Source organism: Aulostomus chinensis, chromosome 3 (assembly GCF_037954235.1).
Source record: "Aulostomus chinensis isolate RoL2024-O1b breed Wild chromosome 3, RoL_Achi_v1.0, whole genome shotgun sequence".
NCBI classification, from domain to species: Eukaryota; Metazoa; Chordata; class Actinopteri; order Syngnathiformes; family Aulostomidae; genus Aulostomus; species Aulostomus chinensis.
The window spans coordinates 23,789,962-23,805,033 of record NC_141322.1 but is presented as its reverse complement, the minus strand read 5'-3'; the positions used below and the strand labels follow the sequence as shown (position 1 = coordinate 23,805,033).

General features: G+C 44.1%; 1 protein-coding gene across 1 annotated transcript; it reads left to right on the top strand.

The window, feature by feature from the left end:
- The first annotated feature begins 3,432 nt into the window (after positions 1 to 3,432).
- mims2 (mitochondrial inner membrane scaffold 2) lies at positions 3,433 to 13,750 on the top strand. Its single transcript, XM_086199841.1, has 3 exons — positions 3,433 to 4,105; positions 9,823 to 10,022; positions 12,101 to 13,750. The coding sequence occupies exons 1-3, from the start codon at positions 3,653 to 3,655 to the stop codon at positions 12,315 to 12,317; spliced, it is 870 nt and encodes a 289-aa protein (XP_086055967.1). The 5' UTR covers positions 3,433 to 3,652; the 3' UTR covers positions 12,318 to 13,750.
- The last annotated feature ends 1,322 nt before the right edge of the window (positions 13,751 to 15,072 follow it).

Sequence of the window (15,072 nt, the reverse complement as noted above, 5' to 3'; positions counted from 1 at the left end):
ATGGATGGATGGGATATGTGAAGTAAAACAGCCAACGCGTCGTTTGCATTTGAGGAAAACTAATTATCCATAACGTTACTTTTGCATGTTGTGATCCGAAGTGTTTAAAAATGAATTTACTGTGTTGCTTTTGCCCGGAGCTGTCGTCTGTCTCCTACCCTTGTTTAGTGTTCTGAGGCAGGCGGCGGCTGGACCGTCCTCCAGCGCACAGCTGTCAGGGTCTTGGCCCAGCTTCATCTGCTTCCTTCAATGATTCACTGTTGTTTTCTCGCTAGGAACTTCCTCTCATTCCCTGGCTGAGGGGTCAGCAGGGTCAATATTTCTCCAGGTTGTGAAAAACGGTGACGTAACAGGAGAAGGTTGGAAAAAAGTGGGATTTAGTATATTTCATGTATATTCTGAGCCACAGTTTTGATTTCTCAGTTTCTTGAGTAGTGGAAATTGCAGTTCTCTCACTTTTTCCTATGACAACTACTAAAAAGCACTGGTGCATATGCATGTGCTGCAAAAGCAAATAACTGCGCTATGAACCTCCTCCCGCTGAGCCTGAAAACTTCTTGTTTAATGCTCCTTTAACTTCAATGGGTTTAAAATGATTAGATGAGATGGTTCTTCTACAACTTATCAATTGCGTTCGACCAGACAGATCAAATGATGTGTTTTTAAAAGAGTCACGTAAGCCTGACAAGTTTATGAACTGAATTAGAGCTGCTTCTTTCACAGCTTAAGTCTATCGGGAGAGTTTAGCCATGACTGTGTGACACTGGCTTCAGCGCCAGTGTCCAGGTCTTATTACCCACCCATGGCTCTCCTCCAGCAGCCAGCATGTTCGCCCATTCGCCCGCTCTAACAGCTGTTTATCTGGGGAAGTGACCTATTGGACAGAACACTGTCCTCTTGTTTTATGGAGACAGTTATCGGTATTTACAGAGCATTAGACTTTCATAAAAGTGTGAGCTCAGGGATCAGAAAAGCAAACGGACACTAATTTGTCAAACATCCACATCAGGTTACACTCTTGTCTTGAGTAAATGTTAGGAGAAATCAGCTTAGCCTCCCCCAATGTCCAAGTTATATATATACAGAGAGGAGGACAATAGTGCTGAAAACACATGATCTAGTCTGCATTGACCCCCCTCTGTACAGCCCTGCTTCTCTATTGTGACTGCAGCTATACTGAGTCCAGCTGGCTCTGGTCCCAGTCCTCTTCACTGAAGGGTGAAGTGGATCTGAGGCGGATAGATGAATGCAGGCAGGCTGAAGGAAGGCACTGAGGAACATTTGCAAGAGCGGACGATAAAGTGGGAGAATGATTCCATGCCAGGTCTTGTTTGGATGCCGACCACCTCAGAGAGGGCTGACGAAAGTAAAGGATGCTTCTTAATGGAACAGCATGCAAATGAAGGGTGAATGGCAGCCATGCAGGAGGGGAAAGTTGGCTGCAGCCAAAGACCATCCAGACAATTTGTTAGAGGATAGATGGAAAAGTTTTCCCTGGGTCCCCCCGAGAAACAAGAAGATGTTTCAGCCAGTCAGAACTTCAGTTCAGTTCCCAGGATCACTGGGATCCTTCAACGAGGCCTCGGTGTCTTACTGACCTGATTTAAGATGTCTGAGGAGAACGAGTCGATGCCTGAAGAACCTCAGTTACCTAACACTTGAAACAAGCTGGACAACATGAGAAATCATCGCAAAATCTGAATTATCCAGCCCATCATCACAGTCTGGATTTTATAATCTGCACAACACCCAGGGGCATAGAGAAAAATTCATGTGAGAAAAATTACCCAAAGAGGTAAAGGGGGATTTCTCTGCTAGAGGCAATAATTATCACAGTAAGACCCTTTAATTACGCCGCACACTGATTTAGGTACTACATCAACCATTCCTATAACTGTCTAGACTTGATTCATGCTCAAAATAACAAATATCCCCTCATTCAGCATCGCACTTGTAATAAATGTCCCTTTTTTAACATTTGCAGGCAGTTTCTTTCTCTTCTTACAGAGCGATACTGATTTATTCAAAGGTTATTTCATCCAACTACAGGTGGAGTCCAGGGACAATAAACTGTCTACATGCTGAGAAAAGGTCAGAGATGTGATACTGAAAACCGTTTTCATGACTTCCTGCCAAACATCCTCCTCCTCACTTTAATCTCAACACCCACTTACTTTCATTCTAACTTATGTTCACTTATTTCTCCCGGTTGTGTTAAAAAGGTGCCACCTACCTTTTATACAGTTTCACATATGATGACTCTTTTGCATGATTCAAAAAATACTCCTTTCTTTGTTCATATTGCAACTACAAAGGCTCAGTTTACCAATCCTGCGCTTTAAGCAACACTTCATTTCTAAGGTTGTGCTCTTGTGAACAATTCAATTTGCAAAGGCAGGTGAGGAATTTCAGGAAAAACTCAAGATATAAACGAAATAGCAAAACTTTAAATAACATGAGAAAATTATTCATCTGGCCGCGAGTGGGTACATCTGGGTGCTGTAGTCCTGGCCAGTAAATGAGCTGAGAGGTGGAATTTAAACCAAATGCACTGGATGAACTGCTTTAGGGGGTTGGTTTTAAGCTCTAAGCACTGAGCATGTGACTGGACTCAGATTAGACCAGACAGTGCCTTTACAGTTTGTACAACAGCCATTTTGTATTCTGCTGTTGTTAAATCTTCCATCTTGGCTATTTGTGTTTGGCATATTTACGTGTTTCTAGTATAAAGGAAGCTGGGGAGGGACTTGCTGTGCCTATAGATTGGCATTTACATGATCCAATAGTGATGAATGTGGTAACGCCCCCTGCACGAGAGAACACGCACCCCAGAGTCACTTGGTCAAAGTGAATGTGGATAAATAATGTAATTATGGCTTTAACTGCACCTACTTTTTAATTAATATTTATAAATAAGACATTTTTTCCCAATCCATCTCATGTGACTGAAGGATTCCAAAACAGTACCACAGATTGGAAAATAGGACACACCCCTTTTTGCTTCATTTTACTGTCTCCTGTTATTTTATGCAGATTTCTGCTTCTGCTTAAATGTTCCTTTAACGAGTTCCATGTGACAATACCTGTCAGTACCACATATAAACACTAGACAGGAAAAGTAATAGAAATCTTTTTATTAAATTCTACTGCTTGCAGTATTTTATATGAATATTTCCATGCGACTGTCTGCTACCGTATGATGGAGCTCAGCTGCTTGCTATTTCACTGAAACATCTCTTATCAAAACAGCTGGAGCCTCCATCTTGTTGAATGTAGCAAACACGAAAAAAAAATTTGGCAAAAGCCTGGTGTCACTTTATTTACTTGTTACTTACCTTCAGTATAAAGTATAGCTTTTCCGCTTTTTTTTTTTTTTACGTTTTGTCCAGTGGAGTCGCCCCCTGCTGGTCACCAAACAGCCTACAGGTAGAAGGAGCTGAGACACGGAGGCTTCGTCCACTTCTTTGCAACAGTCTGGTCTGCGATTGCGCGGCTTCTGGTCGGTCAACAGGAGGACGGGACGGAGGCGCGGGGCTCAGGGCAGCATGTGCATGGCCGCTCTCTTACCTATGTACCGGTTTTAGACGATTTACACTTTGACTTTTCTTTAGAATACGGGTCCACGGAGTTCGCGTCAGAGCCGTCGAACAGCATGTCTGTGTGCCGGGCTGCGAGGCTGTCTGCCGCGTCCCTGGACGCGTCATTCAAGTCATCGGGCTGGTTAATGCAGCAGGTCAGAGCACGTACACTGAGGAACGTCACTTTGACATTACGCAAGGGCCACACGTTCCAGCGATATCGCTCCTTCTGTGTATCCGCCCGAGGTGTCGAGTCAGCGCTTACGCACCTGGGGAAACAAGCGGAGCCGCTGCGGTACCGGAGCTCCTCCGCCTTGACAAACACGGACTGGGCACACTTGAGCGGGGTTGCTGTCGTAGGAGTCAACCTCTGCAGAAGTACTGACAGCCAGGGATGTTATTCAGGTATTTTTAGGCGCAACCCGCCGGGTCATGTTTTGTTTACAGGAACCATGCAGCCAAACAGAGCCGCAACCTCGTCCGCAGCCCAAAAGAAGGAGCCGACCGCCGACAGCAACAACAAAGAGGTAAATGAAGCTGCTCAACTCAAGTGTTTGTTTGACCTCAGCCACCATTTCATATCGGCGCATAGCTCCGAGTCCGTCCGCAGGCCAACCGGGGCGAACGCCGTGTCTGTCTTGGTAGCACAAACCCGTGATATATGCAAAATGTCGGTAACTGCCATCATGTAAGCAGCAGCGGGCTCGTTATACAACTCGGGTTGACGAGAGCAGACGTGCGGGCGTTCTGCTCTCTCTAAGAGTTCTCCCGCTTAGAGCAGCAACTACAAGCCGAACTCCTGCTAACAACAAGGAGAGCAGACCCTGAACTCACCTGCTCAAACTCCACAGCCACAATGAGACCATTTAGGTCCCTGGAGTTATAGTTACGGTTCAGCTCAGTGTTACTGGCGACCTGTGACCTGCACCGTCACCACCGCTGGGTGACCCATTTCCCTATTCTGTCTTTATGTAGTTCATGAGGTTTATTTTTGATTTCGACTTAGAACGATATTTGTTTGAGGACTCCAAATTCAATATTGATCAAGAAGGCGTTTTCTCAGCTTTTGATTGGAGGTGAACCCTAGTGTTTCTCCTGATATGATCAGGTGCCACTGAGCCACTTTGGTTCAAGTTATGGTTCAAGTACAAACAGTGGTACACGGACAAAAGGCTTTTTTTTATTTTTATTTTTTTTAACAACATTATATGTATTTAATTAGTCCAACGGCCCACATTTTGTTTTTTTGGCGCACTGAACATTGGAGTCCAGGATGGTGAGTGTTAGTGGAGGTCATTCCTGGCACTTGAGGGGTCATGGAGCAACTGAGAGTCTATAAGCTCAGATGTTTTGTGTAAAGGGGCACGTTTGCGTATTAAAATTCTTGCAGCAAATTCTGTGCGTCAAGTGAGGAAATTGTTTCTCTGAGGATGAGAAACAGACTTTTTTTTTTTTGTCCTACTCGAACATCTGCAGTGTTTCCGTCTGCATGTGTGATGTCACTCTGGACGTTCTGTCCTACATCACAATGTTAACACAAGTGTGAAAGTAGATGAATCTAGATGGGCCATTTTCATTTGGACCGTCTGTCATTTATATATTTATATTTTATATATTTAAAGATTCATATATTTTTGCTCCTGTTATCAGCTCCTGTTATCAGCATGTAGCTGATATTCTAGTTTGGAGCAGTTTCTGGTACTCTGGCTGGTGTTTCAGTTTTTCTGTCGACATAATTTGTCATACAGGTGCAGGAGGAAGTCAGAAAACTTCACAGGTACTCAGTTGAGCTCAAAATGGAGGCTGTGCAGTGAGGTAGTACTGTAAACGGTGAGTACTCCTGGGTCGCAGGCCACCGTGTTGCCTGGTGTGCTGACCGGCAAGATGCTCTCGAGATTTTCCATTTGCAGAGACCACAGGTGTGGTTTTCCACCAGCATGAGGCAGGAATGCACTTCCCGAACCTCGTCTCCCGGAAATTATAAAATCGAAATCAAAACATTCCAGAGGGGGTTTATTCTGGTGTGTGTGAGAGGTAATTATGGCTTCCAGCGGGACCTCTCATGTCTGCGTGTGTTCTCAGGACTCTGAGAAGATGTTATCAGACACAGCAGTCCCACTGTTCCCTCCTGTGCAGCCGCTCTGACACAACTCCCAGAGGCCGTTCACACACATGACCCTCCCACACTGCTGCCGGCCTTTACTTTTACTTTGGCCTGACTCGCCCCTGAAAAGCAGTGGTCTGCTCCTGCACCCACTCCGGCCTGCCTATTGTTCATTGTTGACAGGCCAATGAATATGTCACCAAGCTCAGGCTTCATCCGTGAGGAGTGGGCTAAATTTTAGCAGGGCAGATGGCAGCGAAAATACAAGATGAGCTTGTTTTTCTTCTCTCGTTCCTCTTTGACTGTGGCTGACAAAGGGAGGACAGTGTGAAGGAAGCAGAATGTGCAGCCAAAGAAATCTAACATGCAAAACTTGTTGCACAAGACAGTTTTTGGTTGTTGTTTTTTTTTTGAGGGGTGGGAGAATAATTCCAAGTAAATGTCTCATTTGCAAACATATCGAGGATCATTGCACCAATGAGAAGCTTGAAAAGACCTCTTTGTTCCATACAAGGGGGGCGGTTAAAGGTTCATTGAACATGCTGAAGTTACAGATCGTGTTTTGAAATGACAGTTTTACTACAAAATCTGCAGTTAATTGAATTAGTGACATTAATTACAGTGTTTGAACCCACCACATCCAAATTTAGGACCTATTGCTCACATGAAAGTTTTTGTTTATAGCTAAAGTGCATGTAACACATCCAACTGATTTTTATTTTTTTTTGAAGAAAAATACTTTTTGGGAAGAATACTAATTGGCCGTCCTCCCTCAAGCCAGTCAGGATGCGGGCACCCTTGTCTCCTCTGTGCTACATTTGGGAGCTGAGACCAGTGTACCGCTAATTAGCTTAGCACAACAAATGGTTGTGGGTTGAAAGTGTTAGCACAACTCTGTTCTCTCAAAAGTTAAACTTTTTTCCTTGGATTGATCTTAACGTTCCCTATGAACAATTTATGTTTATTTTTTTCCTTTGGCTTTCACTCCTGCATGAGACTCTGCTCTTGATTTACTTAGCTATTATTTATTGTTTTTTAATTGTTTTACATCTGTTGTTTAGCCCATTTATGTACAGCACTTTGTTTCAGCTGCAGTTGTTTAAAGTGCTATATAAATAAAGCTGAGTTGAGAGAGTTGAGTCAGAGGTTGCTTACACTTCCCTCCTGCTACAGTACCATTCATCGCGCTAAGCTAATTAGCCTCGGCTGGACTGTAGCACATAAGCTACCTACTTTCTTGTCTGGCTGTGGGAGGATGGAAAATAATATTTTTTTTCCCAGGAAATGTCAGTGTTTTCCTTTCACGTTTGCACAAGAGGAAGTGGTGCACATTTCCTGTCAAGCAACATTTCTCCCTCACTTCGTTTCAAGCTGATTAGCTGCCGTTGTAATAGATTAAAGAGTTAGACAGAGTTCCTCTTGCTCCTGCCTGCAGGCCTGAAACAACTCACTATATCAATATTCTGTGTAAATATAGACTCCCCACGCTGGTACAAGCTCTGTCCTGGTCTCTCAGGGAAAGATCCTGTTTCCAGTTGGCAGGAAATATTTGAAAAATGTGTCCGAAATAGAACCGCTGGACACAAATGATATTAGGCTGCGTTTTGAACCGTCTCAGTTTGACAACCCCAACCATCACAATAGAGAAAAGACAGACAATGAATAATCATTTTCACTAATTGAAAGGGCTGTGAAGGATGTGACAGTTTCTCATTCGTTTGTGATGCAGCAGTTTGCCAGATAATAACTGAGATGTTTTTTTTATCAGCACGCTGCCAGCACGGGTGGAGCTCACAGGCTTGTGCTCATTTTCTCTTGGTCGATTCTGCTGGCAAACGATTTGGAAATTTTCTTCCGTGCAGATGAAGTTGGATAAAGTTGACATAGCAAGATGTGTGAGAAGGACCATTTATAGCCATTCACATCAGATCCAGCAGCGTCTTCGACTCAGTTAACAAACTCTCATGATTAAGAATGTGACTACACTGAATTCATGTGCTACACCTGTTTCTGACTGAGTGTCTTCGGAAAGTACAGCGTTGTACAAAAATTACTTTTATGTTGTCAATAGATCCTTATCACGTGGACCAATGACTCCAGGTAACAACTGGGAAAAAAACAGACATGTTTTTATTAAAAAAAAGACATTGCTTCCTATACTTATTAAATGAATATTTCAATGTGAAAATCATCTTTTTTTTGGAAGAGCTTCAGTGTCACGTGACCTGCTATCGTGACTCTTTGTAGTTACATTCTTTGTTTCCACACAGATGAAAATTTTTTACAGCATTTATAGGTGGTGAGTTGTCATGATTATAATTTTTCTTAAAAGTCCTGATTTCATCACAGTTGTCAAGTGTTTGAATGGTCCAATTTCTACCTGTGTGACTGCAGAAAACTATAAATGCTTCATGTCAGTTCAGCTCATTCATTTCCCCAGCGATGAAACTCCTGTTATGATGAAAGTAATTTTGTTGACGACAGTTCCTGCTGCATCAGTCCAGTGAAACAGACCCCTCGATGCTTCGGCTGCAGGAGAATGAGTGTGAAATTACACGCGGAACTATAAACACGCCGCAGCTCTTATCTTTTTAAATTCCTGCTTTTCTACTTGCTCTGTGAGCCATGCGTCACCAACGCCGTCATTGTGCTGTTTGCAGCTCTGTTGTCTGCTGTGCTGTTGTGGTTGACATCGTGTGTTGTAGTTCACTAATCTCTTTTATGGCCAGCACACGCTGGAGCGACCTTCCTGCTCCCTGCTACGTGTCAGACGGTTGAATTGTGTCTGGCGCTTGTTCATCTAGGAGCGCGGTGTGTCTAGAGGTCACCAACACAGTAGTGTGTGTGTGTGTTTATTTCACAGAAATTGTGACTCACTTTGTTCATGTCTCGTGTGTGTGTGTGTGTGTGTGTGTGTGTGTGTGTGTGTGTGGTAAGGGGGAGAAAGAACAAGCGATGATTTGTGTAGTGTTACTGCCAAAGAAGTTGAAACCACACAGTTCACAGAGGAAACTCATCAAACATCCAGGCTTTGTTTAGCTTGCATGTATGTCTCTAGCAGCATTTCCAAGTCCAAACTAAAAATATAAAAAAGGATAAAGTCGTTCAGTTCCACGGTAAAAGGAAGTCCCTGCACTTGTCAAAGAACTGATGCACGGTTCTGATTAATTTGCTATGTGATGTTATTTTTGTCATCTGAGTGGAATTGGGAGTGAGGTGTATCCTACACAGGCCACCATGTCATGTAAAGAGGGCAGAGGTCATCACACCTAGAGTTTCTTCTTACACCTTCAGCTCCTGCTAACATCTACCAAGTCTGATCTTGAGACCAAGGAACACATTAATGCCTTTGTTCTCTGTCTTACTGTTACTGGGCAGCAAAATCAGTCGGAGATTTGAACGGCTGCATTGTGTTCTGGGACTGAGTTGGGGAATGGATGGGAGGTGGGAGCCGTGGCAGCTGGAACATTTGCAGGAGAGCCACTAGACCACCCCCCCACTGCCACCACCATCCCACATATGCAAGTTTCAGATTCTAGTTTCAGGCCTGGCTTTGTAGCGTTTGGAGTTGATGTTGTTGCTTGGTTTTTGAGCTTTTTTCTCTCTTGCATGCAAAATCAGCCAGTAGCTGTGGCCTAGTGTGTGATGGAACCAGATAATGCAGCTTAGGTGCGGCATGGCTCAGAGGTAGCTGGCCCACTAGCAACCGGAGGGTCGCTGGTTCGATCCTCACGTCCTGCAGTGACCATGTTGAAGTGTCCTTGAGCAAGATACTGAGCCCCTAATTGCTCCTGATGGCCCTGCACTGGACTGGTGACCCGCCCAGGGTGAAGTGAACCCTGCCTCTCGCCCACTATCAGCTGGGATTGGCTCCAGCCCCCCCGTGTCCCGTAACGGCAGAATATGGCATACCAAGTGGAATAGGGGATGGATGGATTTTGCAGCCTGTCAGTTTTGTAGTTAAGTGATGAACCATGAGTAAAAGCTATCCTGTTTTGTTTGTATGTTTGTCTTCTTTGTCGTGTGTATCCTTGACATCCTCTCTTTTATGAATAGGCTGTCTGCCTCAGCATCAAGGATTGAATCTTGCATCATCCTCACATTTCATTTCACACTGCTCTCCCTTTTTTTTCTGTCCAGGATGAGATAAATTCCAAGGAGGCCTCTGCCACCTACTCACCTACTGCAGAAACCCCAGGGGGGGCGGGGTCTGACGGAGGCAAGCCTAACAAGACGCAGCAGCTGAAGAAAGTCTTTAAGGAGTACGGAGCAGTGGGAGTTTGCTTTCACACTGCCATCTCCCTCTTGTCCCTGCAAATGTTCTACCTCCTTGTATCCAGGTATCAAAGCTGCTCTATTTGTTCAGATTCAGAAAACTTCATTGCCTGTTGTAACAGCAAAACTTCCTCGACGTGGCTCCACATACAAAACAAGACAGTACACTGATTGGAAACAATCGCACAACACAGATTCTGAGAGCACACACAATGTGTTTGGATCTTAAAAACAAGTATAAAATTCAAACAGTAGAAAAGGGTAAAAGATGTGGATATGTGTAAAGTGACATAGTGCATCAAAATTATTTTTGTCCATTGTCCTTGTTCATTGTTTATTTCCACACAAGCGTTGATCAGTAATCAGATGAATAGTTCTCAAGGAACCAAAGTCACTACAATATCCCACACCTTTTAAAGACCCCGCCCCACCTAAAAAGTACTGAGCGCTGCTTCTGATTTTTGTAGCACCTTTCTAATTATAGAAGATGTGCCTTTGCTATGCATGTTTATGGGAAATTTTGCACGAGAACAAAAATTCTAAAGTTTATCAACCTTTTGATATGAACATGCAGTCTACAAATGAATGCAACATCCATCCATCCATTTTCTTCCACTTACCCTGTTTAGGGTTGCGGGGGGGCTGGAGCCTATCCCAGCAGCCTTCAGGCGAGTGGTGGGGTTCACCCTGGACAGGTCACTAGTCCATCACAGGACCAACACATAGAGACAAACAACCATTCACACTCACAGTCACACCTACGGTCAATTTAGAGTGTCAATCAGCCTCGTCCCCTCTTGATGTCTTTGGACTGTGGGAGGAAGCTGGAGTACCAGAGAGAACCCACACAGGAACAGGGAGAACATGGAGACTCACTCAGAAAGATCCTGTCCCCGAACCGGGGCTTGAACCCAGAACCTTCTTTCTGTGAGGCCACAGTGCTAACATCTGCACTACTGTGCCGCCTGAATGCAACATATTCCAAAAATACCCTTGAGGACATGTATTTTCCCTGAGTACTTTTGGAGGTAATAGGAAATCACTGCCTCAAAGTGAAAGCAGATGAAGCCAGCAGCGGGGAGAGAGAGACTCAATTTTGCAAAAAAACAAGGCAGCAGCGACTGCCCATATCACCAAATAAATGCATTGGGAATGAATAAAATGACATCCTTATACTATCTAGCAGCGTGTAAGTGAATCTGAGCGCACAATTTCTCACTATAATTTGATGTCAGCGCACATTAAATGACTGACCAGTGAGCTGCTATTACACTGAATTGCAAAGTGTCTCGTAGAAATTGGCAGCAAAGGCAGGGCTCTTCAAACTTTCCACTCAGTTGTCCACATTATATTGCTGAAATACAACCGTTGGCTCAATCAAGCGCCCAAAATCACGTAGAACGCGTTAATAAAACATGAGTTAATTTTTGAGTGAGTTTCAACTTTTCACAGCAAGCCATGCAGAATGTAAAGTCTTTTCCATCCATCTCGTGCATTCTAGAACCTTTTTATGTGCAGTGAAATGCCAAAGCAACACAGTTTTGGCAAGACATCAGTTCAGGCAATTTTCAAGCTCTCGTCTCTGTCGGGCAACGTGCCAGAAGCTTGAATACCAGAGAGACTTGGCAGAGATTATCGGACAGCTTGGAGATTTCCTCATATCGCTGACAATAACGCTTGAACTGAAAACTGACACTCGCCAGCAACCGCTGAGCATTATCACTTTGCAGCCCCAGAGCTCAGGCATGTGGCCCACTAATGCAGAGCTGTTTGCTGGGTAAACAGTTGTCAGGCTTCAGATTGAGTCTTGTATTTGGAGGACTACGTTTCACTGTGTGCAAATGAAAGCTGACTGTATTGATTGAAGCAGCACTAAGCTTGATGTCCCATACTTCACTGAATAGCTGAGATGGAATCGGCACGACTCCTCAAAGTTCCTCTCACAAACAACTTGCAACTTGTTAAACCCTCTTTGATTTGCTTAAATTCAACTCGCAGTGCTCTTTCTTCTGATGCCCTCAGTTTAAATGGGGCAAAAGCCTGTCAGATTAATTAGAAAACATGGTTGAACACAGCTCCCTCTGGTGGAGATAAATGTGAAATGCCCTTCTAACCAGTCTCCCTGTGTCATTTGTCTCCTCAGTGGGATCGATATGGCGGCTGTGCTGTGCAAACTGGGCTTCAGCGAGGCCATTATTCAGTCTAAAATGGCAGCAGGGACTAGCACGTTTGTCCTGGCCTACGCCATCCACAAACTCTTCGCTCCGGTTCGCATCACCACCACTCTTGTGTCCGTGCCTCTCATCGTCCGCTACCTCAGAAAGACAGGACTCTTTAAACCCCCTACACCTGCACCCTGATGACCCATCTGCGCCCCCCCCCCCCCCCCCCAGCGGCAAAAATCCTGACTGTTAATGGAGATGAATGATCTATATATCCCTACTCAGTCATCCTCAGCTAGAAAAACACTTGAATTGTTAGTGTTAGATTAAAATGCCTGCTGCAAGCAAATATTTGAGGGCAGGAAAGGGTCAAATATTTATTTTCCAATCGGAACCATGATCAGGGATTTACACTGAAGCTCTCCTGATAAGCAGGTTTGTCCCTCAATGCTGTGAATGTTCCCGCTGGGGAGGAAGCTGAGTTCACCTTCATGTTCCCACGTTAAATGAATCAGCAGAAACATTCAGGTTCTTTGTCTACTAACCCCCCCCCTTACTCAAATCTCTCTCACTCTACCTCTTTATTTTCTGCTTCTTTGCCTCCAATTTTTCTTCTTAATGTCTCTCTTGGCATCCATTTTATTCTCCTCCTTACCCGTCCTCTCTTTTCTTCTCTTTGGCTCTCTTGCAGGTTCTCCAAATGCCACTGCCCACGCAGTAATTGCTTATATGTTAATCTGTTAAGGAAGGTGATTGTAGTTTATTGCAACTTTGGATGAAGAATGTTGGATCTTAAGCATTTTTTTTTCCAGTGGAATTGAATTGTATTTATAAAAATGAAAAGTTCAGTTTTGTATCTGCCATTTGTGGAAATGCCTCCAAAAAGTCAATTAAATTATCTTTCATCACATTCATCGCCCACTTTTAATGGTCGAAGTTGATATTTTAATAAAGACTATGAAAAGAGTGTTTGTCGGGGGGGGGGGCAACCCCCACTGATTTATAACCTTGTTCCTCTTTCAGCTCATTGTGACTCACCAGGCAGCTGTTTAATAAAAGGTACTAATAAAGCTACTGTCGTCAAGCTGCCCTGACAGGCATGTGAACACAGATTCTTCCCTAAAAACTACAGACACCAGCCAACGATAGAGCAACGAGCTGACATTTATCGAGCGACACGACACCAAATGAACAATAACGCTGCTCCAGATCTGTTGATGGATTAGAATGAGCAACGTGCCACCATAGAGGAAGAGGAGCAGGGCTGCAACAACATGCGCAGTAAATGGTGGAATAAACATTGATGGTTAGTGTAGCAAGTACATTTGATTATTGAACGCAGTGTGAAAACAAATGGGTAAAAAGAATCTTACCTTCATGTTATTTTTCAAAAGGGGGAATGTGAACATACATTCTCCAAACAAAACAGACTGAAGTTATATTAAAGATTGCATCCAACCATAAAGGTTTTGTTCTTGTAAAAGTCACTGTAATTAAACAAAATCCTGCACTGTGATGTCATGATGATGAATAGGAATCTTAGAAATGCGGGGTTAAATGGCAAACAGTTTCTTTTAAAGCTTCAAAAACAATCATGTTTAACCAGGAGCAAAATAAAACGAACTACCCTTCACATTTGAACAAGAGTTATTTTTCCTTTTTTTTTTTTTGTGAAACAAAAAAGACTGGCGATCCGTCCAGGGTGAACCCCGCCTCACTCCTGAAAGCTGCTGGGATAGGCTCCAGCCTCCCACCTCCGCAACCCTTAACAGGATAAGTGGCAGAAAATGGATGGATGGATGGATGGATGGACAAAAAGAGAGGTGCACTTCCTCCTTCTATCCACACAGTGGAGCTCCTGAACTACTAATGTGGTGCGGTTCCAGGGCTCCATGCCTTCGGTCCCCCAATGACACAGAGTCCTCTCCTCTCCCTTGAGTTGGGATGTCTTTGTCTTTTAAAGGAAGATTATATCACAAACACTATCGCTCCACACATCCCACAGCTGATGTCAGATCATTGACAGCAAAGTTGTGAGAATGTTACAGTGCAAATACTGTGAGTTTACTCAAAAGAACAGGTCCAAGGCTGCGAAGGTGTTGAACACGACGCAGTTATGATGACATATTTGCTTCCTACATGGTGAAGTCATCATTTATCAGTCAGTGTTTACAGATGAGAATGAATTATTCCAGAAAATATTTCATCCCATATCTGTTTCAACCTCTCTTTTCTTGAAGGATTCAAAACCAAAAATCCTAAACTGGCATGTTTTCCCTGAAGATCTGCGCTGTATTGTACAATAGCTGCCTCAAACAAGACCTGATCTGTGTGTGTGTGTGTTAGTGTGTATGTGTGTGTTTTCACTGCCCCTGTAAATAATTCAGCAAGGAGATTTGTACAAGGAGAACTAAGAGTGCATGGTGGTCTTAGCCAAATATCAAACCCAGGTTTTCAGGAATAGAAGCAACAGCAGCAGGGTGACACGGATAGAAACTGATACTACACACACACACACACACACACACACACACACACACACACACACACACACACACACACACACACACACACACACACACACATACACACACACACGCACACTGAGGACAGAGGAGAAGCCTGAGCCTCATTAGCCATGAGGAGGATAGGGAGCTGCCATCGCCTCTCCATCCCCTGCGTGTCCCCCATGGCTAGGAACAAATTGGTGACAGCACTCCCAGCCACTCTGTCGGGCTACCTGCAATGCACTGAGCTCTGTCAGGCTCGTCTCCTTCCTCACTGCTGTGCATTTGCATATGAGTGTGTGTGTGTGTGACCATGAGGAAGCTACACACACACACACACACACACACACACACACACACACACACACACATACGCAAGTGCATTGCAAACGCAGGTGAAGAAAAAGGAGAGAGGGCAGCTCTTTGGTTACTCTCCCCGTCTCCTT